General features: G+C 45.4%; 1 protein-coding gene across 2 annotated transcripts in view; it reads left to right on the forward strand.

The window, feature by feature from the left end:
* LOC144592850 (transcription initiation factor TFIID subunit 4-like) overlaps nt 1–24,345 on the forward strand; it is a 76,877-nt gene extending 52,532 nt beyond the window's left edge. For both annotated transcript variants that reach the window (XM_078398007.1, XM_078398008.1), the window contains exons 13-15: nt 493–549; nt 4,835–4,954; nt 20,351–24,345. In XM_078398007.1, the coding sequence (XP_078254133.1) occupies nt 493–549; nt 4,835–4,954; nt 20,351–20,509 (336 nt within the window). In that variant the 3' untranslated portion in view covers nt 20,510–24,345. The remainder of the gene's footprint in view (nt 1–492; nt 550–4,834; nt 4,955–20,350) is intronic.
* Nucleotides 24,346–27,612: the final 3,267 nt, after the last annotated feature.

Raw genomic sequence — 27,612 nt, forward strand, 5'->3', positions numbered from 1 at the left:
TTTCTCCGGGTGCTCCACTTTCTTCCCACACTTCAAAGACTTGCAGGTTAGTAGGCAAATTGGTTTCGGTAAGATCATTGTAAATTGTCCCAAGTATGTAAGATAGCGCAAGTATACGGGGTGATTGCTGGTTGGCGCAGACTTGTGGGCCAAAGGGCTTGTTTGAGTTGAGTTTAGTTTATTGTCACGTGTACCATGGGACAGTGAAAAGCTTTTGTCGCGTGCTAACCAGTCAGCGGAAAGACAGTACGTAATTACATCCGAACCGTCCACAAGTACAGATACGTGTTAAAGGGAATTTACATGGGGTTTCCACGTTATATCTCTAAACTAAACAAACCTTTTGTATATTATAACTGGCGTACGAATGAGAAACTTGACTACTTGGAGTCTGCAGTTGCTAAATATTAATGGGTAATCTGGAGGTAATTCATAGAGTATGGAAAAAATGCTTCAGATTTAGTTCCTCTTTACTCTCTTTCCAATCACCAGAGTCGATCCAAGCATGAAGATCCAGAACAACTTCGACTGAAGCAACGAGCCAAAGAGGTGAGTTGAGAGCCTCTTCACTTTTTCCTTTCTTTCTTTGTGTATTTGCAGATGGAAGTTTTTTTGGGGGCATCAATCTCCAGGTATTTAGGTCACCGTTTCTGGCGTCATTTGCGCGCCACTTTCCATGCGGAGGTCGGAGGCTCCCGGCAAGGGCAGGAGCTGCCGAAGGCAAGGGTGGCTTGTGAATCAAGGTCAACTGGAGCAGCAAAATCACGGCGGGCAGGAGGCGATGGTGCTTCTTTGTGGCTGGAGGGTTTCTCTGTTTTGTCTCTCTTTAAAAAGTTATCTTAAGAATCCCAGCTATAATTGTGAACTGAATTTAATTCTTGCATTAAACTTCGGGATTTGTTATTTGGGAATATCACAATGGGTTACATATTGCAGGATAAATGCTCATTTTGTAAATCTGTTACTGTTTATAATTCTTTAGCTCAGAGGCGGAACTGGGATTTAGTTGTAAATGGAAAAAGCCCCTGGCATTTAATTTTCTAAACCCAGCAGTTTTTTTTTTCCTTCTCTGTTCTGTGACGGAGCCCTTGTTTCACACAGTTCATGTTTGGCTCCAGGGCTTTTTATTTTATAGCTTAGACTGGTTTAAGCTTTTGTTCCCAGAGGGTGCTACACAGCAACCGAAGAAACCAACAAATAAGTTCATTTCATGTCTGCTGTTGTTGATGAACAGTGGCCCACTTTTACATTTTTTTTTTCTTCTTTCCCGATATCCATTTCCTGGCTCTGGTTGCCGGGAGTGAAATCTCCACTAATTGGACCCAGTTTTAATTGAGCCTTAATATTGGTGCTCGCTAGTGCTTGCTCCCGGCACTCGGTGAATGGAAACAAATGAAAGTACCCAACGTTCGTGCTGTGTGTGAAATCTTTCACTTGACCTACAGATTCTTTCTCCCTGCTGAATAAATCATCAAGCCTGCTCGCGTTTCATGATTAAAGATTTGACGACAGATGCTAATAAAGACAATGCGAGTGCTTGATGAAAGCTGAGGAGCTGAAGAAATTAGTTTCCATGGCCACCAACTCCATCACTAACACCAGCCTCCCCTAGCTAATAACGCAACTTTCTAAGTAGCTGTTTCTGTTTTGATATTCTCTGCGGGAAAAGCTTGTCTCGGATGGAGAGCTTTCGTTTTATTCTTCCTCCACTGCCTGCGTGGGGACGTACTACGACCCAACAGTATCAACATTGAATTCTCCAATGTTTGATAACTATTCTACGAGCAACCCCCCCCCCCCCCCATATATATTTTTTCCTTCCTTTCCCATCTCTTTCCTGTGCCCCCACCTAGATTCGTACCTATTTCACCCCTTCTCCGACTCTTTCCTCTCGTGTTCCAGTATGAGCGCCCAACACAGGGCGGCACAGTGGCTCAGCGGTGGAGTTACTGCCTTACAGTGCCAGAGATCCTGGTTTGATTCTGACTGCGGAGTCTGTACAGAGTTTGTACGTTTTCCCTGTGACTGCGTGGGTTTTCCCCGGGTGCTCCGGTTTCCCTCCACACCCCAAAGAAATACAGGTTTGTTGGTTAATTGGCTTCGGTAGAATTGTAAATTGTCCTTGGGTGGTGTTAGTGTGCCGGGATCGCTGGTCGGCACTGGCTCGGTGGGTTGTAGGGCCTGCAGCGCTATAATCTCTAAATTAAACTAAATATCACCTCAGCGTGTTCTCCAGAGTGTTTCCAGGCACTTACCACCCTCTTAAAAAAATAAAATAAATTGTCCCAACTACCATCAGGTTATTGAGTACAATGAACTCTAACTAAACGCTGAAAGCATAACTGCTTGGATAGCACCAGGGACTTGGGGCTTTGTTTGGTTTTTGCACTATGTTGGTTGTTTTATATATTGAACATATTTGTTTGTTTATCATATTATCTAATGAGCCCTGTGTTTGCAAACCTGTCGCGCTGCTGCTGCTGCTGCAAGTAAGAATGTCATTGTTCCGTTCTGGTACATATGACAATAAAACACTTATTTCTCTTGAGTTTTGGATCGGGTGGCCAGTCATCAGTAGACAACCAAAAAATGCAACTGCTAACTCTGGCCAATTGTACGTTACAATCCAATAAGGACGGACAGTGGCGAGACTACGGGGGCTGTCTGTACGGATTTGTTCGTTCTTCCCGTGACTTTGTGGGATTTCTCTGGGTGCTCCAAATTCCGCCCACACTCCAAAGACATACAGCTTTGTAGGTTAATTGGGTTTGTTAGGTTGTAGAATTGTCCCTAGTGTGTCAGTAGGATAGTGCTAGTGTGTAAGGTGATCACTTGTCCACACAGACTCGGCGGGCTGTATCTCTAAAGTCGACAGTTGCCGGTTTATACTCGATACACCCTTCAAATATGAATATACCTGATAATGCATGTGAATGCTTTTAGAACATGAACAAATTAAATTAAAACAGCTGTGGATAAGGGTGACTATATTCCCCAAGCTCATTCTCAAAAGGCAGATTATTTTCTGGTTGTGTTGGAGATTACAGAAGAGTATCATTCTGCTCCAAGTGCAAGAGTGAACACGGGGATGTAATTGAAGATTGAGGCGTTAAGATTAAGTTGTGTGATGTGGCAACAGTGGAGATATTTCTACCTTTTGTGGAAAGAACACACTGAAACTGGGGATCATGAATGGATAGTCACAACATTAAAAAATATTTAGACAGCTACATGGATAGGACAGGTTTACATAGAAACATAGATGCAGGAGGAGGCCATTTGGCCCTTCGAGCCAGCACCGCCATTCATTGTGATCATGGCTGATTATCTCCAATCAGTAACCAGGGCCTGCCTTCTCCCTATATCCCTTGATTCCACTAGCCCCTAGAGCTCTATCTAACTCTCTTTTAAATCCATCCAGTGAATTGATCTCCACTGCCTTCTGTGGCAGAGAATTCCACAAATTCACAACTCTGGGTGAAAAAGTTTCTTCTCACCTCAGCGTCTTTAGAGGGATCTGGGCCAAACGCAGGCAGGTGGGACTCGTGTAAATGGGGCATGTTGGTCGGGTGTGGGCAAGTTGGGCCAAAGGGCCTGTTTCCATGCTCTATGACTCCATGAAGTAAATACAATTGCAGTTCGGGAGCCGTTTTACCAAGAATGATGTGGGGTGGGGGGAGCAGCAGACTTCAAAGAAGCTGGATAAACTCGCGGGGAAAAGTGAACTCACAGCTTTTAGGATCGAAAAGATAGAAGGACATTGGATTTTGTCTATGGAGCTGATGCAAGAGTGTTTTCTTGTCATTTGTCCCAGAGAGAACAATGGAATTCTTACAGCAGCACAACAGAATAAGTAAACATAAACAATATAAATGAAAAAAACTCTGTGTGCGTGTGTCTGCGTGTGTCTGTGTGTGTGTCTGTGTGTGAGTGTGTCTGTGTGTGTGTGTGTGTGTGTGTGTGTGTGTCTGTGTGTGTGTCTGTGTGTGTGTGTCTGGTAGCGCATTTAGACTTTTTCACTGTGTATATATTATAAACAAGCAATTATAGTGAAATGGTCTCAATGCGCTACAATGCAACTATATTCTGTATCTTCCCCTGTATCTTGCAACCTATTGTAATAAAATTTGACTTCATTCAATTTATGTGAGGTATAATTACTTGGATAAGAGTGCAAAACAAAGCCTTTCGCTGTACCTCACAACCGTGACAAAAATTATCCAAAATCTTGGTGTACAAGGATGGTGTGGACCATTTTGCAAAATGACACGTTTCTACACTTCTTTAATTTAGTTTACTCTATTGTCACGTGTACAGAGGGTACAGTGAAAAGCATTTTTAGTTTGTGCTATCCAGTCAGTGGAAAGCCTATACATGATTACAAGCCGTCCACAGTGTATAAACGCTGGATAAAAGGAATAATGTTTAGTGCAAGGTAAAATCGGATTAATGATAGTCTGAGGGTCTCCAATGAGGTAGATAGTTGGTGAGAGGACGGTTCAGTTGCCTGGTAACAGCTGGGAAGAAACTGTCCCTGAATCTGGAGGTATGCGTTTTCAAAATTCTGTACCTCTTGCCTGATGGGATAAACGAGAAGGAGCAGCAACCAGGTTGAAACTGGTCCTTGATTATGCTGGTAGCCTTCTGAGGCAGTGTGATGTGTAGATGGAGTCAATGAAAGGGAGGGTTGTGGTCTGTGCTGCGTCCTTAGCTCTGCAATCTCTAGCGGTCTTGGCTGGAGCTGTGCCCAAACCATGCTGTGATGTGATGCATCCCAATAAACAAAGGCTAACCAATTCTGATAGTAAATCACAATTCTTACCTTTTTGACCAGATGAAACAACTGGAACTTGCACAGCTGGCGCAGCGGGAAGCAAATCTAGCGGCTCTGGCAGCCATCGGACCGAGGAAGAGAAAGATTCCTGATTCACCGAGTCTGGGAGCAGGAAACGAGGTACGCAACACAACCTGGTATCCTACTGGTAGTAACTCAGCCGGACAGGCAGCATCTCTGGAGAGAAGGAAAGGGGGGCGTTTTGGGTCGAGACCCTTCTTCAGAGTGAGGGGGGCTCCCCTGACTGTCTGAAGAAAGGTCTCGACCTGAAACATCAACGATTCCTTTTCTCCAGAGACGCTGCCTGTCCCACCGAGTTACTGCAGCATTTTGTGCCTATGGTATAAACCAGCATCTGCATCTGCATTTCCTGCCTACACATGTCCACTTGTAGCATTGGGCTAAGCCCTTCCTGATTAACACTTTTGGTTTACCTGTGTTCTGTGCCTTTATTCACCAGTCAATATTTCTCATTCCTATTGGCTATCCGTCTCCCCAGGTTGAGTGTTGAATTAGGCTCAGATATCTTTGTCATTTTAGGTTTAGTTTTAGGGGTTTGGTTTTAGTGCCACGTGTACTGGGGTTCAGTGAAAAGCACGTGTTGCGTGCAAACCCGAAAGGACAGGTTTTGGGGGTATGGGCCACCCAACCATCCGACTTCAGCTAAGATTGGTGCCTTTGTTAGAACATAGAACAGTACAGCACAGGAACAGGCCCTTCAGCCCACAATATCTGTGCTGAACATGATGCCAAGTTAAACTAATCTCCTCTTCCCTGCACGCGATCCATTTCCCTCCATTCCCTGCATGTCCCTGTGCCTATATAAAAGCCTCTCGGGCAGGCTAGAACTTTATTTCTTGGAGTACAGGAGGCTGACGGTTGATCTTATAGACGTGTATAAAATCATGAGGGGAATTGATTGGGTGAACGCACAGTCCCATACCCAGGGTAGGGGAATCAAGAACCTAGGACAGAGGTTTAAGGTGAGAGGGGAAAGATTTAATAGAAACCTGAGGGGCAACTCTTTCGCACAGAGTGGTGGATATGTGGAACGAGCTGCCTGAGCAGCTAGTTGAAGGAGCTACTGTAACAGCATTTAAAAGACACTTGGATGGGGACACGGGTAGGAAAGGTTTAGAGGGCCAAACGCAGGCAAATAGGACTAGTGTAGATGGGGCAGCATGGTTGATGTGGACGAGTTGGGCTAAAGGGCCTGTTGGCTATATAACACCCACTAATCCAGGTAGCATTCTGGTAAACCTCCTCTGCACCCTCTCCAAAGTCCCCACTTTGTTCCCGTAATATGGCGACCAAAACTGCAAATGTGGCCTAACCAACTGACTTCCTGGCTCTTGTACTCAATGCCCCGCGCAGACAGCACCCGAGGTCAGGATCGAACCCAGGTCTCTGGCGCGGTGAGGCAGCGGCTCTACCAGTGGCACCACAGACTCAGCCTTTTTGTGGCTGCGTTTGACTAGTATCTCTTGGAACCGTCCTTTGAAATAAAATTATTTTTTAAGATCAAGCATCTTAAATGGGATGAATAGATCAACAAGCAAAATGGAGGCGAGGTTCCTTTTGTGTTGTTGAAGTCTTTCATTGCATACTTGTCGTTTTATTGCCTTGTGTTCCACTTGCAATCTATTTCTGACCAATCTTTGTATAGCTTTTTGCTAAAAATAACAATTGGTGTGCCTATAACTTTTTTTTGAAAAAAAAGACTTTTGTTCTAATATTGCAGTAATTCTTTTTGTGCACAACCCGCAGGCATTGCCACTTTCATTTCACTGCACATCGAGTATGTGTATGTGACAAATACATTTGACTTGACTTGACTTGACTTGAGAATGTGTGACCTGATTTTCTTTTCTTGCGCGTTTGCCATCTTTCTTGGCTGTTCAAATAACCACAGCTTCTTTTTGAAAAACATTGCCTTGTGCGGAGTTAGATTTAACACCAGCCGCTGCTTCAGAGGAAGGATGGATCTAGTAGCCATTTTGTCCATTCCTTGCACAGGTGAAATATAAGACTCAACATGGACTGACTTCAAACCAACTTCATGGCTTTTCCCGAATACAATTTATGTTTTTAAAAAGAAAATCCCTTTCCGCCTCGTCAGGTGACTGAATGGCAGTCGGTGAGAAACATTCTGCACTGTTGCAATTTGGGATCATTCTTGCTCGGCCCACTGGTTTAATTCGACGACTCACAAATATTGATGGTGTGCAGCGTAGGTACACTAGGTTAATTCCCGGAATGGCGGGACTGTCGTATGTTGAAAGACTGGAGCGACTAGGCTTGTATACACTGGAATTTAGAAGGATGAGAGGGGATCTTATTGAATCATATAAGGTTATTAAGGGGTTGGACACGTTAGAGGCAGGAAACATGTTCCCTATGTTGGGGGAGTCCAGAACCAGGGTCCACAGTTTAAGAATAAGGGGTAGGCCATTTAGAACGGAGATGAGGGGAAAAAAATTCAGTCAGAGAGTTGTAAATCTGTGGAATTCTCTGTCTCAGAAGGCAGTGGAGGCCAATTCTCTGGATGCTTTCAAGAGAGAGCTAGATAGAGCTCTTAAAGATAGCAGAGTCAGGGAGTATGAGGAGAAGGCAGGAACGGGGTACTGATTGTGAATGATCAGCCATGATCACATTGAATGGTGGTGCTGGCCCGAAGGGCTGAATGGCCTACTCCTGCACCTATTGTCTATAAATCCTTCAGTACTGGCTTTCTGCTACTTCATCCAGAGAAACGCCGGGCACCTTACATAAAGTCATACAGCATGGAAACAGGCCCTTCGGCCTAACTTGCCCATAACGACCAACATGCCCCATTTACACTAGTTACCTGCCCATGTTTGGCCCATATCCCTCTAAACCTGCTGCCTTGCTCTCTGAGACTGACCTAGCTGCTTATTTTGTAGTACCCATTGATCATTAATCTAAAGTCTCTGGGACGCACTCTCTCTCACTCTCTGACGTTGTCTCTCTTTATTCTGAGGCTGTGCTCTCTGGTCGTAGACTCTCCAATGGAGTTGAAAGTAAATAACCACCAAGAATTTAATACAGAGGAATGTGAGATGTTGTATTTTGGGAAGGACCTACACAGTGAATGGTAGGGCTCTGGGGAGTGTTATAGAGCAGAGAGACCTAGATGTATAGGTACATAGATACGTGAAGGTGGAGTCGCTGGTGGATAGGGTGGTCAAGAATGCTTTTGGCACATTGGCCTTCATCAGTCAGAGAGCACTGAGTATAGAAGTTGAGAGGTCATATTGCAATTATATAAGACGATGGTGAGGCTTCATTTCGAGTGTGGTCTGTTCATGTTGCAGGAAAGATGTCAAGCTGGAAAGGGTGCAGAGACAATTACAAGGATGTTGCCAGGAGTCGAGGGTCTGAGCTATAGGGAGAGGTTGAGTAGGCTACGACTCTATTCCTTGGAGCGCAAGAAGATGAAGGGTGACCTGAGAGGTGTATAAAATCATGAGAGGAATAGATTGGGAAGATGCGCAGAGTCTCTTGCCTAGAGTAGGGGAATTGAGGACCAGAGGACATAGGTTAAGGTGAAAGGGAAAAGATTTAATAGGAATCTGAAGGGTAACGTTTTCACACAAACGACAGTGATTGTATGGAATGAACTGCCAGAGGAGGTAGTTGAGGCAGGGACTATTGTAGCGTTAAAGAAACAGTTAGACAGGTACCTGGATAGGACAGGTTTAGAGGGATATGGGCCAAAAGCAGGCAAGTGGGACGTGTGAAGCTGGGCCATGTTGGCCGGTGTGGGCAGGTTGGGCCGAAGGGCCTGTTTCCATGCTGTGTGACTATGAGCAGCCATCACTGTGTGAATCTAAGAGTAGGTGGGTGGACTACCTTGATCAGTAGTATAAACTAGCCCCCAATTCCCAAGACCTAGTGCAGGATATAGGAATCTAAGCAAGAGAGTGCGCATCGACAAGTGCAGTGAGTGCATGCTGGAAGTAACATTCACCGTTGGTAATTTTTGTGGAAATTGGAACAGAAACGGATGCAAATTAATCAACAGGTAACCGGCACCAATCGAGAGAGGGAGCAGGCCAGAAGATGCAGGCCAGACCATCGCACAATCCAACCTCCCTTCCATCAACTCCCTTACCCCTCACACTGCCTCGGCAACGCCACCAGCACAATCAAGGACCAGTCTCACCCCGGTCACTCCCTCTTCTCCCCTCTCTCATCAGGCAAGAGGTACAGAAGTGTGACAACGCACACCTCCACATTCGGGGACCGTTTCTGCCCAGCTGTTATGAGGCAACTGAACCATCCTCTCACCAGCGAGAGAGCGGTCCTGAGCTACCATGTATCTCATCGGAGACCCGGGGACTATCTCTAATCCGACTTTACTGGACTTTACCTTGCACTTTACCTTCCCTTTACCCAGAATCTGTACACTGTGGTTGGCTCGATTGTAATCATGTCTTATCATTGACTGAATAATACGCAACAAAAAAGCTTTTCACTGTACCTCGGTACAGGTGACAGAAACAAAACTAACTTAAACCCACCACCCTTGGTGTAAAAAAAAAACTTGCCCTGCAGATTTCATTTACACTCTGCCCCTCTCACCTTAAAGCTGTGCTCTCGAATCCTTGACTTTTCCACCCTAGAAAAAAAGTTCCGATCTGCCAAACCAATTTTGTGTTCAGTTCCTGGGGAGACCAGAAGATTCCTGGCGAATTTTCAAATGCTGGTTTTGAAAACGGCTGCTTTTTTTTATAAACTACCTGGTCGTGTCAGTCTTGATCTTATCTTGGGGGTGCAATATTGTTAGATTTCAACCCCACAGCCGCGATATCTAGTGTGAATTATCAACGTTACAATGGTTTTGCTTCAGACATCACCCTTGCGGTGCCGTTGTGAATTTAGGGGGGAAACTTTCACGCTGCAAATCACTCAGTCTCATTCCTTTCCTCCACCTTCTCCCTACCCTCGAGTTCCAATCGATGCCAAAACCTCTGCAAATTCTCTCCATTGTGAAAGAGTTAATCGAGAAGCCATTAACTGCTTTCGCTGGAGGCCTGTTCCACATTTCTACCGCTCTGAGAATTTTTTTTTTCTAATCTCTTCTCTTGCCCAAGGCCAACTAATTTTATATTCGTCCTCTAGTTCTGTGCGCTCAGTCCAAATTAAATAACCTGCTTACATCTACATTATCTGTGCCTCTCAGCATCCAAAAGGACCTCGATCATCTTGCCTCCACCCCCACACCCCCCAACCCCTCCAGCCTTTTCCAAATACAAAGGGAAAACGTTTGGTTCCAACGGTCCTTTTTCTTTCCATTTAAAATGGAGTCTAAATCTTGGAATCATTTTTATCCTGGATGGTGTTGGGGGAACAGTGCTTTTGAAAGCAAGGTTGCTAGGAACTGATTGCTATTCGGGAATTATATAGGTCCTTGAGCTTAGAATAACTTGCTTTCAAATGAACACTCATCCCAGCTACGTTTAATAGTCTGAAGAAGGGTCTCGACCCGAAACGTCACCCATTCCTTCTCTCCAGAGATGCTGACTGACCCGCTGAGTTACTCTAGCAATTTGTGTCCACCTTAATGGGTTCGTGTTGAAGAGAGAGTTTCTCAGAGAACATAGGTTTAAGGTGAGAGGGGAAAGATTTAATAGGAACCTGAGGTTAACCTGAGGTCAACCCTGGTTGGTGTCTGGAACGAGCTGCCGGAAGCTGCCGTAGTTGAGGCAGGTGCTGTGCAGCATTTAAGTCATTTGGACAGGTACATGGATAGGAAAGGTTCAGAGGAGGATGGGACAAACGCAGGCAGATGGGACTAGTGTAGATGGGGCATCTTGGTCGGCGTGGGCAAGTTGGGCTGAAGGGCCTGTTTCTGTGCTCTGATCAATAATTCAATCAGTATCCCATTTTCTTTTCTATTTTTAACCTCAAGAAATCAATTTAAGTATCTTGTATTTTGTATATAAATCGGGTCTTCCCCATCTTGCAGTTGCAGATTTATTTCTGTTCACTAGTAAGGGTTGGTGTTTGTCTGACCCTTATTCCTATTCCAGTTTTCTCCCACATTTCAAAAAAATAGTTGGGTTTGAAACCTGGTGGTGGTTGCTATAAACCACCCACTGGGTGTCGGTGTTTGGAGGCTCTTGGTTCATGGACAGGTATTACTTTATTATTCTCAACTGCACTGATATAGTGAACAACTTTGATTTGCTAGTTATGCATGAGTGTAGTTATACAATACATGACTCCCAACAGACAATTGCAAAAGAGAAGAAACAGTGTAGAATAGTTACAGATACACAAAGTGCACATTTTAAAACGATGTGAGGGTCACAACGATGTAGATTGGGAACATCAGGAATATATGTATCCCTTCATTATCACCTCTTCCCCAACCTTCAATGGGCCATTATGGGCTCCACCCTTCCTTGGTCACCTGTTACCGGCCCTGATTTGTTCTGGCCTTTTTCCTACCTCCAGTTACCTCCCCTCTACTTTCAGTCTGAAGAAGAATTCCGACCCGAAACGTCACTCATCTTTCCTCTCCAGAGATGCTGCCTGACCCGCTGAGTTACTCCAGCACTTTGTGTCGGTTTTCTGGCGATCTATGTTTTTGTTCAGTTTATGGTCACGCGTACCCGAGGTAAAGTGAAAAGCTTTTTGTTGCGTGCTACGCAGTCAGAGGAAAGACTATACATGATTACAATCAAGCCGTCCACAGTGCACAGATACAGGATAACGGTTAACGTTTAGTGCAAGATGAAGTCCAGTGAAGTCCAATTCAAGATAGTCTGAGGGTCTTCCATGAGGTAAATGGTAGGTCAGGAGTACTCTGGTAGTGATAGGATGGTTCTGCTGCCTGATAACTGCTGGAATTTAACAGTGGTCACTTAATCTGGAGGGGAGTGTTTTCACACTTCTGCACCTCTTGCCTGATGTGTGGAGCAGTGTTGTTTTACAGAGAATGTTGGGTGCCTGGAACATGTTGCCATGGGTGGTGGTGGCGGCAGATACGATAGTGGTGTTTTAGAGGCTTTTAGATAGGCACATGGATATGGAGGAATATGGATAATATGCGGGCAGAGGAGATTAATTTAACTTGGCATCATGTTTGGCACAGACACTGTGGGCCAAAGGGCCTGTTCCTTTGCTGTTCAATGTTTAAACATTTTTACAAATGGTGTTAAGCCACTTGCATCTTGCAGTGTTCATATTTTTGGCAAAATTCCTGCATGGTTTCAGCACACCGTGATTCTTTATTCCAAATTGGAGTCTTTGCTACAGATCTGTACACCCGTGATTTAATGTTTAGTTTAGAGACACAGCACGGAAACAGACCCTTCAGCCCGCCGAGTCCGTGCTAACCAGCCGTCCCCACACACTTGAACTATCCTACGCACACTAGTGACGATTTACAATTGTACCAAACCCGCACATCTTTGGAGTGTGGGAGGAAACCGAAGATCACGGAAAAAACCCACACAGGTCACGGGGAGAACGTACAAACTCCGTACAGGCAGCACCAATAGTCTGAATGGAACCGGGTCTCTGGCGCTGTAAGGCAGCAGCTCTACCGCTGCGCCACCGTGCCACCCTAGTGTGCTGAAAAGAGGTATAAAATATCAAACATTGAAACAAATGATGTGGCCACATTGAGATATACTCTGGTGACTATCCCTCTTCCTGCTTCACGCACTAAGCGTTCAAACTCTGCACAAGGGCAGTTCACTTACCTCTTACAAATGAGTGAATAGTCCAGATATGGGCACAGCGGTAAAGCTGCTGCCTCATGGCGCCAGAGACCTGGATTTGATCCTGACCTTGGGTGTTATGTGTGCAGTTTGTTCGTTCGTTCTCCCTGTGACCGCGTGTGTTTTCTTTGGGATGTTTTCTCCCACAACCCAAAGACGTGCAGGTTTGTCGGTTATCTGACTTCTATAAATTGCCTCTGGTGAAGGAAGTAGATGAGAAGGTGGGACAACATAGATCTAGTGTGAACGGGTGATCGATGGTCAGCGTGGACTCGGTGGGCCGAAGGGCCTTTTTGCATGCTGCATCTCTGAACTGAACCCAAAAGGTTTTCGTGCCTATTTGGTTATTTGCAACCTATAATACAATGACCGTGGGCACATTCCTTAAGGTAGGTAGGTCTACCTTTGATATTCAATAAGAGCAAGTTACTGCAACTCTCCCTGCAGTGTAATAAGGTTTTTAATAAAATTGTTGGCAATTGGGCTTGGTGATAAATCATGTATTTAATAACCAACAGGTGAACATTAACAAAACAATGTAGTTTGTTATTTGGTTCTTTACTTCCTTGTGGGAAAGGTACTTGTTCTTAACACAATATTAAAATCTAAATCTAAAATAATTAAAGTATGTACTGCACTAAGTTGCTGTACACTATACTGGTAACAAGAAGTTACATGTTTATATATAAACATGTATAAACAGTGGCGCAGCGGTAGAATTGCTGCCTTACAGAATTGCTGCCTTTGATCCTGTCCTTGAGTGCTGTCGGGGTGGAGTTTGCACGATGTGTAATTAATGCAATGATGTCGTCAGTATTGGTGACATACAGTGAACTAATGAAAACAAGGGCTGAACAATCTTTATTCAATCCTGTCGATGTATTCTTTTCATTCTGTTCCCTTCCCTTCGAATAGTGAAAGGCCTGGATGGAGTGGATGTGGAGAGGATGTTTCCACTAGTGGAAGAGTCTAGGACCAGAACCCATAGTCTCAGAATAAAAGGATGTACCTTAAGAAATGAGATGAAGATGAATTTTGTTTAGCCAGAGGGTGGTGAATCTGTGTAGTTCATTGCCACAGATGGCTCAATGGATATTTTTAAAGCAGAGATTGATAGATTCTAGATTAGTACGGGTATCAGGGGTTATGGGGCGAAGGCAGGAGAATGGGGTTGAGAGGGAATGATAGATCAGCAATGATTGAATGGTGGAGTAGACTCAATGGGCCAAATGGCCTAATTCTGTTCCTATGATTTACGAACAATCATTAGTATTCCCCTCGTCTGCACTTTGTAACGTGAGTTTGGCCTGTAGGCAGTGGGGAAATACTAGTAACTTTGTCTTGCATCTTTTGTAGCCTGCTGTCATGCCAACAAACGATCTTGAACAGGACTGGCTTTGTTAGTCAAGGGCTACGTCTTGAATGTTGGCAGTGGAATGTGTTCTAGTAACATAATCAGTTGCTGCTGTTGAGTATCATTTATTGTTGCTACAATCCTCCCACGTTCGATCAGCAAAATGGAAAGCCAGTTTGTGTGTTGAGTTCTGCCGTATATAAAAACGGGGATGTAATGCTGAGGCTCTATAAGATACTGGTCAGATCGCATTTGCAGTGTTAGCAGTTTTGGGCCCCATGCCTGAGGAAGGATGCATTGGTGTTGGAGAAGGTTCAGAGGAGGTTTATGAGAATGATCCCTCACTGAAACTTACTGAATTGTGAAAGCCTGGGGCGCGTAAATGTGGAGAGGATGTTTCCACTAGTGGGAGAGTCGAGGACCAGAGGCCATAACCTCAGAATAAAAGGATGTACCTTAAGAAAGGAGATGAGGAGGTATTTCGTTAGTCAGAGGGTGGTGAAGCTGTGGAATTCATTGCCATAGAAGGCTGTGTAGGCTGTCAATGGATATTTTTTTATGGTGGGAATTGATAAATTCTTGATGCAAGGGTCTAAGGGATTATGGGGAGAAGGCGGGAGAATGGGGTTGAGAGGGAAAGATAGATCAACGGTGATTGAATGGCGGAGTAGACTTGATGGACTGAATGGCCTAATTCTGCTCCTAGAATTTATGAACTTATAAATGATTCCCTAAAAGTGAGCAGAATGAGTTATGCATTGCATTGAGGCAATGAGATAAAATAGATTGCACTAGAGAGTGCTCGCGTGAACTAGTATCCCCGTCCTATCGAATAGGGAACCCCTACCACTCTCTCAGGTTACGTCAATCTGATCAGTCTGAAGAAGGTTCCTGACCCAAAACACCGTCTGACCATTTCCCTCCACAGGAGCTGCCTGACCTGCTGAGTTCCCCCAGCTCATTGTGTTTTGCATTCTTTTGTTTCAGGCAGTAGAGTTGCTGCCTCTCAGCGCCAGAGACCCGGGTTCAATCCTAACTACGGCCTCTGTCTGTATGGAGTTTGTACTTTTCTTCATTAAAAAGGGATAGTACGACTGCAGGTTGTTGACTAGAATAGTCTTGAGGCTCCTGGTCAACTCAATTATACGACTGTGACCAACCAATCCAGTGGCCCACTCCACCGTCGAGGCACTGCACTCCCTCCTGCAGCTGGCCCACTCCGTCTGACTCCCTCCACTCTGGGCGGGCGAGCCAGGCCTCTGGGTCTGCGACGAGCGAGTCCCAGGTCCACGGCGGGCAGGTCGGGCCTACCGGCAGGCAGCTCCTAGGGATACTCTGCCTAGGTACAGCAGGATCCCTCTGTCCTTTCTGTCCTCTCTGCCACCATCTTGGTCAGTATTGACGAGGTTGGCTGAAGCACCTGTTTCTGTGCTGTGTGACTGACAGGGAAAAAGGTTGTAAGTAATTAAAGATGGCAAAAAAGGTGTTTAAATTTCCAGAACTTATGTGCTTTCAGCTAGCAAATCCCCAATGCCAATGATGGACTGATCACAGTCTGCACCGATCAGCGATCCCCATGCAGTTGCACTTTCCTACACTAGGGACAATTTTTCTGTTTACAATTACATTGAAGCCAATTAACCTGCAAACATGTACGTCTTTGGAACATGGGAGGAAACCGGAGCACCCGGAGAAAACCCACGCGGTCACAGGGAGAACGTACAAACTCTGTACAGACAGCACCCGCAGCTGTAATCGAACCCAGGTCTCTGGTGCTGTGAGGCAGCAACTCTACTGCTGCACCACCGTTCCAATCTAATTGGCAGAACAAGCTCAAGGGGCTGAATGTCTGTCTGTCTCCTATTCATGTTCCTGATAAGTAATTATCTCAAATTCAGATAAGGAGAATGTCAAATTGAGGTTGTCTCAGTGGCATTGATTTGTCCTTTTATTTTTTGTTTTGTGGAGTTCAGTGCATTCCTTGAAGCTGTCAGCTCTCTCCACATTGTCATCTTGGTTTTGAAGTTCTTGATAGATCTGTAACACTGAAATACCAATTTACATGACAGTGAAGTTAACCAGTTTAAAAGACGATTGAAACTTGTATTTACAGTGTGTGTTTTTAATTGGATTTGCAGTGAAGAGGTAAAAAGCGCAGACAGAATTTAACTCCTACTCCATGCTTGAGCAGCGATTATAGACATATGGTACGGTGGCACAGCTGGTATGGACACTGCCTCACAGCGCTGTACACCTCTATCGGATCACCCCTGACCCTCCTGTATAGAGTCCAAGAATAGAGTCCTAGCCTGCTGACCCTTGGGTCACAAGTTCTTGGCAACATCCTCGTAAATCTCTGCATCCTTTCCAGCTTGACAACATCTCTCCTATAACATGGTTCCCAGAAGGAAAGCAATACTCTACAATGTCTTATGCAACATGACCTCCCAACCTCGGTACTCTGTTGTTGATTGTCTTCTGGCAAAGGCTCGCCTTCACCAGAGGAGAATACCAACTGCGTGTGAGTGATTTCTAGCTGTGAATTGGAATGTCTACACGCTCCCTGAAGCCTTGAGTTTGAATCACATATTCGACTTTGGCTTGTACATAGTAATTTTTGGTAATCTTTCATTCCTGCGCGTGAAATGTCCATTATTAATTTGTTTAATCCTTGTACAATTTGAAAAGTTATGCTCCATCATTTTGTTGAAACGATGTTTTGAGCAACAATAGCTGTGGAGGTACAAAGATAGATCAATGTAAACTGCACCTGGCAGGAAGATGTGATTACTAATTTAAGCACCTGAAGTGCGTCAGTCATCCCAAGACTACTCTGTCACTAAATGATTCTCTTGCAGGGGCAGGCATGTCTGAGATTTGGGGGGCAGCACAGTGACTCAGCGGTAGAGTTGCTACCTCACAGCACCAGAGACCTGGATTCGGTCCTGACTACGTGTGCTCTCTGTACGGAGTTTGTACGTTGTTCGTTTGTACACGGATTTTCTCCGGGTGCTCCGATTTCCTTCCACATTCCAAGGACATGCAGGTTTATAGCTTAATTGGCCTCTATAAGTTGCCCCGAGTGTATAGGGTAGCACTGGTGTGAATGGGTGATCGATGGTATTTTATTAATATACTAGACCAAATGGACTTGTTGGGCCCAAACCTCTCCTGCATTGGTGCAGCACCCTCTCCCCTCCCTTCCCCTTCCCCTTCCCTCCCCCTCCCCCCCCTTCTCCCCCCTTCCCCTCCCCCCCTTCTCCATCCCCCCCTTCCCTTCCCCTCCCCCCCTTCTCCATCCCCCTCACTCCATCTCCCTTATCCCTCCTGCCCCCCTCCCTCCCTTCCTAGGAGATAGATTTAAACTTTAAAATGTGAATAACTTAAAAAATATAACACCGATTTCAATGAAACTTCTTCCATTAGCACCAAAGGAACGACGGTAAATAAGGTGGGCCTAAAATTGTCGCGCTATTGTGTACCGTTTTGGCTGTAGCTCAGGAACAAACAAACAAACAAACAAACAAACAAACGAGAGTTTTAGTATATAGAAGATACTGATTTTTTTTTTGTGGTTTATTATGAGTTGTACAGCGTACTGTGTTTACATATCTGTTGTACTGCTGTCCAAACAGATCAGATATACTATATATACATACAATCAGGTCCAACTCTAGTACAGTAGGTAGAGCCAAAGGGGAAGATACAGCGTGCAGAATGTAGCTCTCGGCATTGTCGCGCATCCGTTCTAGAGACAAAGTCCAATGTCCACAATGGGTAGAGGTGAATTGAATTGAATACATTTTTATTAGACATATGTATACATACACGGCGTTGGTATTCTCCTCTGGTGAAGGCAAATACCCTAGCTTATGGAAGGACTGTTCAGAAACCTGATAACAGTGGGGAAGAAGCTGTTCCTGAGTCTAGTGGTTCGCACTTTCAAGCTTCTGTACCTTCTGCCTGAAGAAAGAAAGAGACCAGGGTTGAAGACCTTTCATTAAGATAGATACAAAATGCTGGAGTAACGCAGTGGGACAGGCAGCACCTCTGGAGGAATGGGTCGAGACCTTTCTTCAGTCTGAAGAAGGGTCTCGACCTGAAACGTCACCCATTCCTTCTCTCCAGAGATGCTGCCTGTCCTGCTGAGGTACTCCAGCATTTTTTGTCTTATCTTCGATTTAAACCAGCATCTGCAGTTCCTTCCTACACACAAGGCCTTTCATTATGTTGACTGCACCTCCTAGATAATTAAGAGTTGGAGTGGAGGGCAAGATGTGGAAAGAGGAGATTTCAAGAGAAAAAGGAGTAACAAGTAGTAATTGTCCTATGTACCCAAAAATAGAACAATTTCATTCTTACTTAAATACTTGCAACGGGGTAGAGGTGAATGGGACAGTACCCGAGCTTATGGAAGGACCTTTCAGAAGCTGGTAACAACCGGGAAGATACAGAGTACAGAATATAGTTCTCTGCATCGTAGCGCATCAGTTCCAGAGACAGTAATGCACTGGGTGGACTAGTGTATCATTGCTCTCCCCTTTCCCTGGGTTATTCTATTTCTGACAAAAATGATGACTGGTTTTAATGGCTGTGTTTATCCAAGCCTCTGCTTGTCAGTTCCCTGCAGTTCAGGTAGTGACTGTGAATTGGTAAAGGACAGTACTGACGGGTCACAGAGAATCCCCAATGGTTGTTTTTCATTTATAACATTGCCCCTGGCTCTCCGCTCCATCCTGCTCGTGACCTCCTTTTCAACCCTGTGCCGACTCTTGTGCAGAGTGCCGCTTCCTTATCACTGCTCTGTCGTTGGAGGTGTCATTTATAAACTTACCGAACAGTGAAAGGCCTGGAAAGAGTGGATGTGGAGAGGATGTTTCCACTGGTGGGAGTGTCTAGAACCAGAGGTCATAGCCTCAGAATTAAAGGGCGCTCTTTCAGTAAGGAGTTGAGGAGGAATTTCTTTAGCCAGAGGGTGGTGAATCTGGGGAATCTGGAGGCCAAGATTGGATTTTTATAAGGCAGAGATTGTCAGGTTCTTGATTAGTCAGGCTCTTGGGGGTTATGGGGAGAAGGCAGGAGAAAAGGGTTGGGAGGGAAAGATAGATCAGCCATGATTGAATGGTGGAGTAGACTCGATGGGTTGAATGGCCTAATTCTGCCCCTTTGACATGAATTTTCCCCTTCCACATAGATTTGGACATAGATAGGTGACGTTCCGGGTTGGGACTCTTCTTCAGACTGGTGGGCCACGTGGTCTGTTTTGGGGCTGTACTGTTCCATGTTCTATCTGTGCCCGCCTTCCACTGTGACCTCAATATAGTGAATAAAAGTGGTCCCACAGTGGTGCAGCTGGAAGAGCTGTTGCCCTACAGTGCCTGACACCCAGGTCTGACCTGACCTCGCTCGGGTGCTGCCTGTGGAGTTTGCACGTTCTCCCTGAGACCGCGTGGTCTTTCTCCGGGTGCTCCGGTTTCCTCCCACATCCCAAAGACGTGCAGGTTTGTAGGTTAATTGTCCCTCGTGTGTTGGGAGTGGGTGCAATAACATTGGAACTAGTGTTAATGGGCGATCGATGGCCAGTGCGGCCTCGGTGAGCTGAAGGGTAAGAGACTAGACTTTAGAGATACAACGCGGAAATGGGCCCTTCGGCCCACCGAGTCCGTGCTGACCAGTGATCGCCCCGTACACTAACACTACCCTATGCACCAGGGACACTTTACAATTTTACTGAAGCCAATTAACCTACAAGTCTGTACGTCTTTTGGACGTGGGAGGAAACTGGAGCACCCGGAGAAAACCCATACAGTCACAGGGAGAACGTGCAAACTCCATACAGACTACACCCGTAGTCAGGATCGAACCTGGGTCTCTGGTGCTGATAGGTACCAACTCTACCAGCTGCGCTACTGTGCCTCATTTTATAAAAATAATTAACAGCTGGCTGAAGCTGACAGTTGTTTGAGCTTTGATTGGAAAAATGTGCTCGTACACGTTTTTAAAACCTGGCTGTGTATAATTCTATCTCACAACACGTGAATACATTCTGGGTCAGAAATGCCTGGAAGTGTTGGGGAGCGTTAGATCTGTGCAGACTCCACCACATGGGTCCTCTTTAGCTTTTTGAAGTTTGTTGACAGATGACTTTTACGAATCGATGAAAATCGAGGCTGCATCTTTCGTGGGGCACTGCTCAAAGTATTTTATTTTGTGCCTCGCTGTTAGATGAAACTCAGCGTGCAGTTTGATGGTTCAAGCCAAGGAATTGCTGCTTTTACAGTTTAAGCGGGAAAACAGCTTGAATTGCACCCTTTTATGTGGAGTTCTTAAACGCGCCATAAATCTCCTTTTTCCACATCTTGCCCTCCACCCTTCTCATAACTGAAACGTTTTCTTCCCCCTGTGCAGGGATTAAGCGGAGACGGGAGCGCCCTTGGTGTCACACGGCCTCGGCCCTTCCTGCGGCCCAGAGTGACACGCGTCAGTCTCAGGGATCTGCTGCTGTGCCTGGAGCAAGAACGGGCGGCCAGACGCTCACTTCTCCTGTACCGAGCCTATCTCAAATGAAGCCAGTGCCAGGGACTGCATCTGTGCAGGGGGGTCCCGGACCAAGCTGGCCGCATGGACGTTAACAGCAAAACGGTGCGTTGCCTCCAGGCTCCACGCCCTGTCGTCTTTGTTTACTACTCTGACTTTTTTTTTTACAAAAAAAAATGATCTGACGGGTACAATACTGGTTTCGGCGAGAACTGAATTCAGTTGAACTTCGAGTATCACTTGTGAAAATGAATTCCCTCCAGTTCAAAGATGCAGAACTCCAGAATATTATTGATGTTTTGTACATGGAAGAAGATCTCTGATCCGTATCTAAATTAACACTCCCAATCATTTGAATGGCATGCAATTTATTTTTCATTAAATACATCTGCTGTGGTATAAGTTCCTGACACAACGGGATAAATGAGAGATTTACGTGGTTGAAACAATCTGTTTTGTTTTGCTAACATTGTCACGCCCCTCTTTGGCAAGTTGGGGTTCTGTAACAAATGGTATGTCTTGGGTTTAAACTGGTTAATCTGTCATGATTTATTTAACTATTCGAGTGATCTGCGTCATCTCTTCCTCCTCATTCAACAGCAGAAAAGCCTGTATTTACCTGCAGCTTGTTTTAGGCTGTTCCTTTCTCAGGGACTCTCTCTCTCTCTCTCTCTCTCTCTCTCTCTCTCTCTCTCTCTCTCTCTCTCTCTCTCTCTCTCTCTCTCTCTCTCTCATAACCTTGTCTTCAAACCTGTGGTGTTTAAACTTTCAGTAGGATGTGATTTTTTTTTTAAGCAAGCGCGTACTTTATTCTACCAGAATGAGCTGAGTATTGGCCATGCTCTTTGCCTGCTGAACATCGTTGGATTAAACGTTGCGTCTCGGCCAGGGGTACTGGACTTCCCCACCCTCCCCTTCTCAAAATTAATGAATCCTGACCTTTGAATTGGATTAGCGATAATGCTGCAAGGGTTTACACCAATCCCAGCTACTTCTGCGGTTGGCATGGAATTGGGTACAGAATTGAAACCCTACCCAATACCACGGCAACTCCTTGCCCGAGGATCTGTACAACTCCCATCCACCGTCCACCCATTGCGGCAGATGTGATCTCAGTCGTGCATTTGGAGATTCTCTCACGCTAGCCTTCCAGGCTTGCATTGCGTGGGGTAACTCAAATCGAGCGGGAAGTAATATTCAGAGCTGTTTGACTGCGCAGCAGGCAAAGAGACCTGCCAAAGTGTGTGTGTGTGTGTGTGTGTGTGTGTGAACAGCACATTTATTTATTTATTGTTTGCAGAGCCCGCCCAACCCAAACTGAATGATGCGTAATGTGTGCCCATCCTGAACCAGACACATCATGACGGGTCGCACTCATGAAGATAAACAGCACATCATCACCTTTTTTTTTTCTTCCTGCCCCCCCCCCATAAGGATTTATTAATTTCAGGCAGTGAACAATTATCTCAGTTCCTTTTTTTGCCATAAAGGGTCCACCACTGGATGCAGCTCTTTAAGGGGAACAGAAATCACATTAGCTACACCAGCTGTTACCATATGCGACTCTGTGCAGCACGGTGGCACTACGGTAGAGTTGCTGCCTTACAGTGCCAGATGGGTGCTGTCTGCATGGAGTCTGTCCGTTTTTCCCGAGACCTGCGTGGGTTTTCTCCAGGTGCTCCAGTTTACTCACAGGACGTACTGGTTGGTAGGCCAATTAGCTTCGGTAAAATTGTAAATTGTCCCTAGTCTGTGTAGGATAGTGTTGGTGTGCGGGGATTGCTGGCCGGCGCGGAATTGGTGGGCTGAAGGGTCTGTTTCAGCGCGGTATCTCTAAACTAAATTTAGCACGTAGGAATTTGTTGGATCAGAATAAACGACTGCCCCTTATTTCCACTGGAGTTGGGCACAGCATTCAAGGTTAGTTTTGCCCGATGGGTGGGGAGATTGGGGGACGAGGACTGTGTTTGCAATAGATCCTCAACCTTGCCTTTGCTGCATTATTTGTAGTCTGCATTATCTGTAGAATACAGTTGGGGTTCATCTCTTGGGTTTGAGCAAGTCTGAAACATTGCATTACTGACAGAGTCCTCTTGAGGCGCCATCAGGTAGGGCTTGTCCAGTTACCTGTTGAAAGTACCCCTGACTGCTTTCGCTTGTACCTTTTTTTTAAAACTCGAGCCGTGTGTGTATTGCGGTGATTATTTACTGCAGGTAGGACCTGGTCTCAAACACCAGTCCGTGCTCGGGGAATGAAATGTTTCTGGACATCTCAAGGCGGTGGGTAATGCCAACTTGGTTTCGGGCCATCTGCTGGATGCAAGGCCAGGAAAGGCTTCCGACACGGATGTGCGTGAGGTCCCACCAAATGCCAAGTAAGGAACTCCCTCTACCTGCACACAAGGAAATGCATTTGGAGAAAGGGGTCCCATCGTGGGATGGTTGGCAGCCATTACAGTGTCACTCGCTGACAGTCTAAGGCTTTGCATTTCCATGCAAAATGGTGCCCCCTGGTTGGAAAGGCAAAGGAACGTTGTTCATTCTAAGCGGTTGGCTTACTTGCTTTGGTCTCTCTGGGAATGCTGCCCTCCGTTGCCCTGATGCGTATTTGTCCCCGTGCCCAGTCAGTGGACGTCCCGATCGTGACAAACCTACTCGTTTAAAAATGAGGTGGCGGGACCACTCCAACATCTACCCAGGTCCGTGCCCCATGTCATGTAGGGTGGGTGAGCAAACAAGAGACTGCTGAGTCTGAGAGAGCAGAAGTGGGCAAGTGAGGAACACCCCTGCTTACAATCAGTGCAAGGTTTGACCTGAGACTCGACTTGTTGCTCTCAGCAATAGTTTCTCAGCTGCTGTTTGGGTGGACTCCAATTCCATTTGTGATTAATAAGTTATAGGAGCAGAATTAGGCCATTTGGCCCTTCACATCTACTCCGCCATTCAATCAAGGATAATACAATCAATCCTTGTATTGATATTGGGGTGATATTGATTAGGGGCGGGGGTAGTTTAGATACTGCACTGCCGTGGGACACCAAGGCAGTAAGAGAAGCCCTTGTGTGTGTCATGGTTGATGCATCTTGCCATCTCTTTGTGACCTTTCCCTGTGCCCGCACCCTTCTCCCCCAGCCTTGCTCCACCCAAAGACCTTCCGCAGAAACATTTGCAGAACGCCCCTCGTTAATTTGAAGCGTTACCAGTTTGCCCTGTGCTCCATCTCCCTGTCCCTTTCCCCACTTCCCTTCCGGACACAAGATAAAGCTGCAGCCATTGCATTGATAAAGTGATGTACAAAACAATTTCTGCCCACTTTGGCAGTGTTCTATCGTGGGTTGGAAGCCATTTTATATTTTAAAAAGCTCCTGGGGGGAGGTATTCTACAATAATCGTATAATTTTGATGCCATTTTGAGTAATATATAGAGTAAATAGATATTGTTTTTCCAATGATGGGCATGGGTATCCTTCAAACACGGGGTGAGGAAGGAAATGTACAGTAACAATGAGTGTCTGACAGTATACAACTGTCCATATTTATACAGACAGAACTCCTTGAACCTGTACATCTCAGTTTTGGACCCAGGTGTAAATAGTAAAATGCAAGACATTAGAAATGTATAAATATATATATATATATATAAAGATAATCTTGGGCCCATGTGCATCCAGTGATATCAGGTCCTTTCATTTGTATATATGCTGATGCACATGCTGTGAAAAGCTTATTTTTATTAAGTAATATGTATATAAGATGCATTTTTTTGGTAACTAATGGAGCTTTGTACGCATTTTTGTAAGACATATTTTTGTTAATTTCTGAGCCAGAATTGAAGTATCCTCAAATGAAAATTTGGATGAATGTTGCGTATATATATTTGGTTTTGCATATCAAAGTTTAAAAAAATCGTAAAAATAAAGGCACAGAATGTGATTTGTATTTGTGTCGTTTTTAATGAAATGGATTCTTGAAGTGGAGTCCCGACCCGAAGCTTCTCCGATACCCGGTGCACTGAGTTATTACAACAACTCTGTGTCCGCTTTTAGTGATTTCATTTGTACGAGGCATATTTATTTGCACAGTGGCGCAGCGGGTAAAGCAGGCGTACAGCGTAGGTTCGCTAGGTTAATTCCCGGAATGGCGGGACTGTGGTATGTTGAAAGGCTGGAGCAATTAGGCTTGTATACACTGGAATTTAGAAGGATGAGGGGGGATCTTATTGAAACATATAAGATAATTAGGGGATTGGACACATTAGAGGCAGGAAACATGTTCCCAATGTTGGGGGAGTCCAGAACAAGGGGCCACATATCATATCATATCATATATATACAGCCGGAAACAGGCCTTTTCGGCCCACCAAGTCCGTGTAAGTGGTAGGCCATTTAGAACGGAGATGAGGAAGAACTTTTTCAGTCAGAGAGTGGTGAAGGTGTGGAATTCTCTGCCTCAGAAGGCAGTGGAGGCCAGTTCGTTGGATGCTTTCAAGAGAGAGCTGGATAGAGCTCTTAAGGATAGCGGAGTGAGAGGGTATGGGGAGAAGGCAGGAACGGGGTACTGATTGAGAGTAATCAGCCATGATCGCATTGAATGGCGGTGCTGGCTCGAAGGGTTGAATGGCCTACTCCTGCACCTATTGTCTATTGTCTCTCAACAATGCCAGAGACCTGGGTTAGGACATGACCTTGGGCGCTGTGTATGTGTGTAACTTTGCCCCTCACACTAAACAGATATCCTCTAGTCTGCCTCTCATAATTTTATATTCTTCTATCGGGTCTCCGCAACTATGGCGTTGCAGAGAAAACAATCAAAGTATGTCAAACCTCTCCGTGTAAGTAATACAGTCATCATTGTGGTAAACCTCCTCTGCACCCTCTCCAAAGCCTCCACGTCCTTCCTGTTATGGGGGCAACCAGAACTGCAAACAATGCTCCAAATGCAGCCTAACCAAAGTCTTAGAGAGCTGTAACATGAGTTTGTGACTCTTACACTCAATGCCCCAAACATCAGGTGTGATTTAAACAAGAGTGTTGGACTTTTCTTGATCTGTTGGCTCCTCGGAATTCTGTTCCATGTGGAAACTAAATTCAAATGAATTATTGCTCTAGGCTCGAATAGTGAAAGGCCTGGATAGTGGATGCGGAGAGGGTGTTTCCACCCTTGGTCGAGTCTAGGACCAGAGGCCACAGCCTCACAATAAAAGGACTTGCCTTCAGAAAGATTAGGAATTTATTTAGTCAGAGGGTGGTGAATCCGTGGAATTCATTGCCACAGACGGCTGTGGAGATCAAGTCAATGGATATTTTTAAGGTGGAGACGTACTCCAAAGACGTACAGGTATGTATCATCATATCATATCATATATATACAGCCGGAAACAGGCCTTTTCGGCCCTCCAAGTCTGTGCCGCCCAGCGATCCCCGTACATTAACACTATCCTACACCCACTAGGGACAATTTTTACATTAACCCAGCCAATTAACCTACATACCTGTACGTCTTTGGAGTGTGGGAGGAAACCGAAGATCTCGGAGAAAACCCACGCAGGTCACGGGGAGAACGTACAAACTCCTTACAGTGCAGCACCCGTAGTCAGGATCGAACCTGAGTAGGTTAATTGGCTGGGTAAATGTAAAAATTGTCCCTAGTGGGTGTAGGATAGTGTTAATGTACGGGGATCGCTGGGCGGCACGGACTTGGTGGGCCGAAAAGGCCTGTTTCCGGCTGTATATATATATAATATGATATGATATGATTGACAGATTCTTGATTAGTACGGGTGTTATGGGGCGATGACAGGACAATGGGATTAAGGGGAAAAGATAGATCAGCCATGATTTAATGGCGGAGTAGACTTGATGGGGCGAAAGGCCTAATTCTGCTCCTAGAACTTATGAATTTATCACAGCGCTGTTTTGCTGGAATATGTTCCAGTAGTTTTTTTTTCCACAAACCGATATCCACCTCCCTCCTGGTGACCATCTCCAGGCTGCCCATTTCTAATCTATTCACTTTCTAGTTACTATTATTACACACCTTGGGGCAAAAGATTAGAATTATTATTCATTTGGGTGTTCTTTTGACCTCCGTGAGCTTGTGTGTTAGTTTTCGTGCAAGCGATAACCAAGTCATAGAGTCATACAATGTGGAAACAGGCCTTTCGGCCCCACGCTGACCAACATGTCCCATCGACACTAGTCCCACCTGCCTGTGTTTGGCCCATATGTTCCTCCAACCCTGTCCTATCCATGTATCCGTCCATATGTTTCTTAAACATTATGTTAATACCTGCCTCAACAATCTCCTCTGGCAGCCTGATCCATATACCCACCACCTTTTGTGTACAAAAAAAGTTACCCCTCAGGTGCCTATTAAATCTTATCCCCCCCCCCATCTTAAAACCCATCACCACTGGTTCTCGATTGCCTTAATCTGGGCAAAACTCTCTGTGCATTTACCCTATCTAATCCTCTCATGATTTTGTACACCTCTGTAAGATCCCTCCTCATCCTCTTGCGCTCCAAGGTATAAAGCCCCAGCCTGCTCAATCCTCTCCCTGGAGCATTGGCCCTCGAGACCTGGCAACATCCTCATAAATCTCATCTGCACCCTTTTACTAATAATAAACTGGAAAAGGTGCAGGGAAGATTTACGAGGAGGTTGTCAGAACTCGAGGCCCTAAGCTCCAGGGAGAGGTTGGACAGGCTAGGACTTTATTAGTTGGATCACTGGATGAGGAGGGGTGATCTTACTGAGTGAGGTGTACAAAATCATGTGAGGAATAGATAGGGTGGGTTCTTGGAATCAGGAATGAGGGCAGAGATAACCAGAACGGAGCACCATACGCCCAAGAGCGGCCTCGCCAACATTTTGCACAATTGTAACATAAAGTCCCAACTTCTGTACTAAATACCCTGACTGATGAAGTCCAGCATGTTAAAAGCCTTCTTCACCACCCTATCTATCTGTGACACCAGTTTTAGATAACTTTATTACATTTGCACTCCTAGATTGCTCTGCTCTACGAGAGGGTCCTACTATTCACTATGAAGATCCTACCCAGGTTTGACGTTCCAAATGCGACACCTTGCACATATCTATACTAATCACCATTGTCCTGGGCCTCCTGCACT

The sequence above is a fragment of the Rhinoraja longicauda genome, chromosome 4, assembly GCF_053455715.1.
Source record: "Rhinoraja longicauda isolate Sanriku21f chromosome 4, sRhiLon1.1, whole genome shotgun sequence".
NCBI classification, from domain to species: domain Eukaryota; kingdom Metazoa; phylum Chordata; class Chondrichthyes; order Rajiformes; family Arhynchobatidae; genus Rhinoraja; species Rhinoraja longicauda.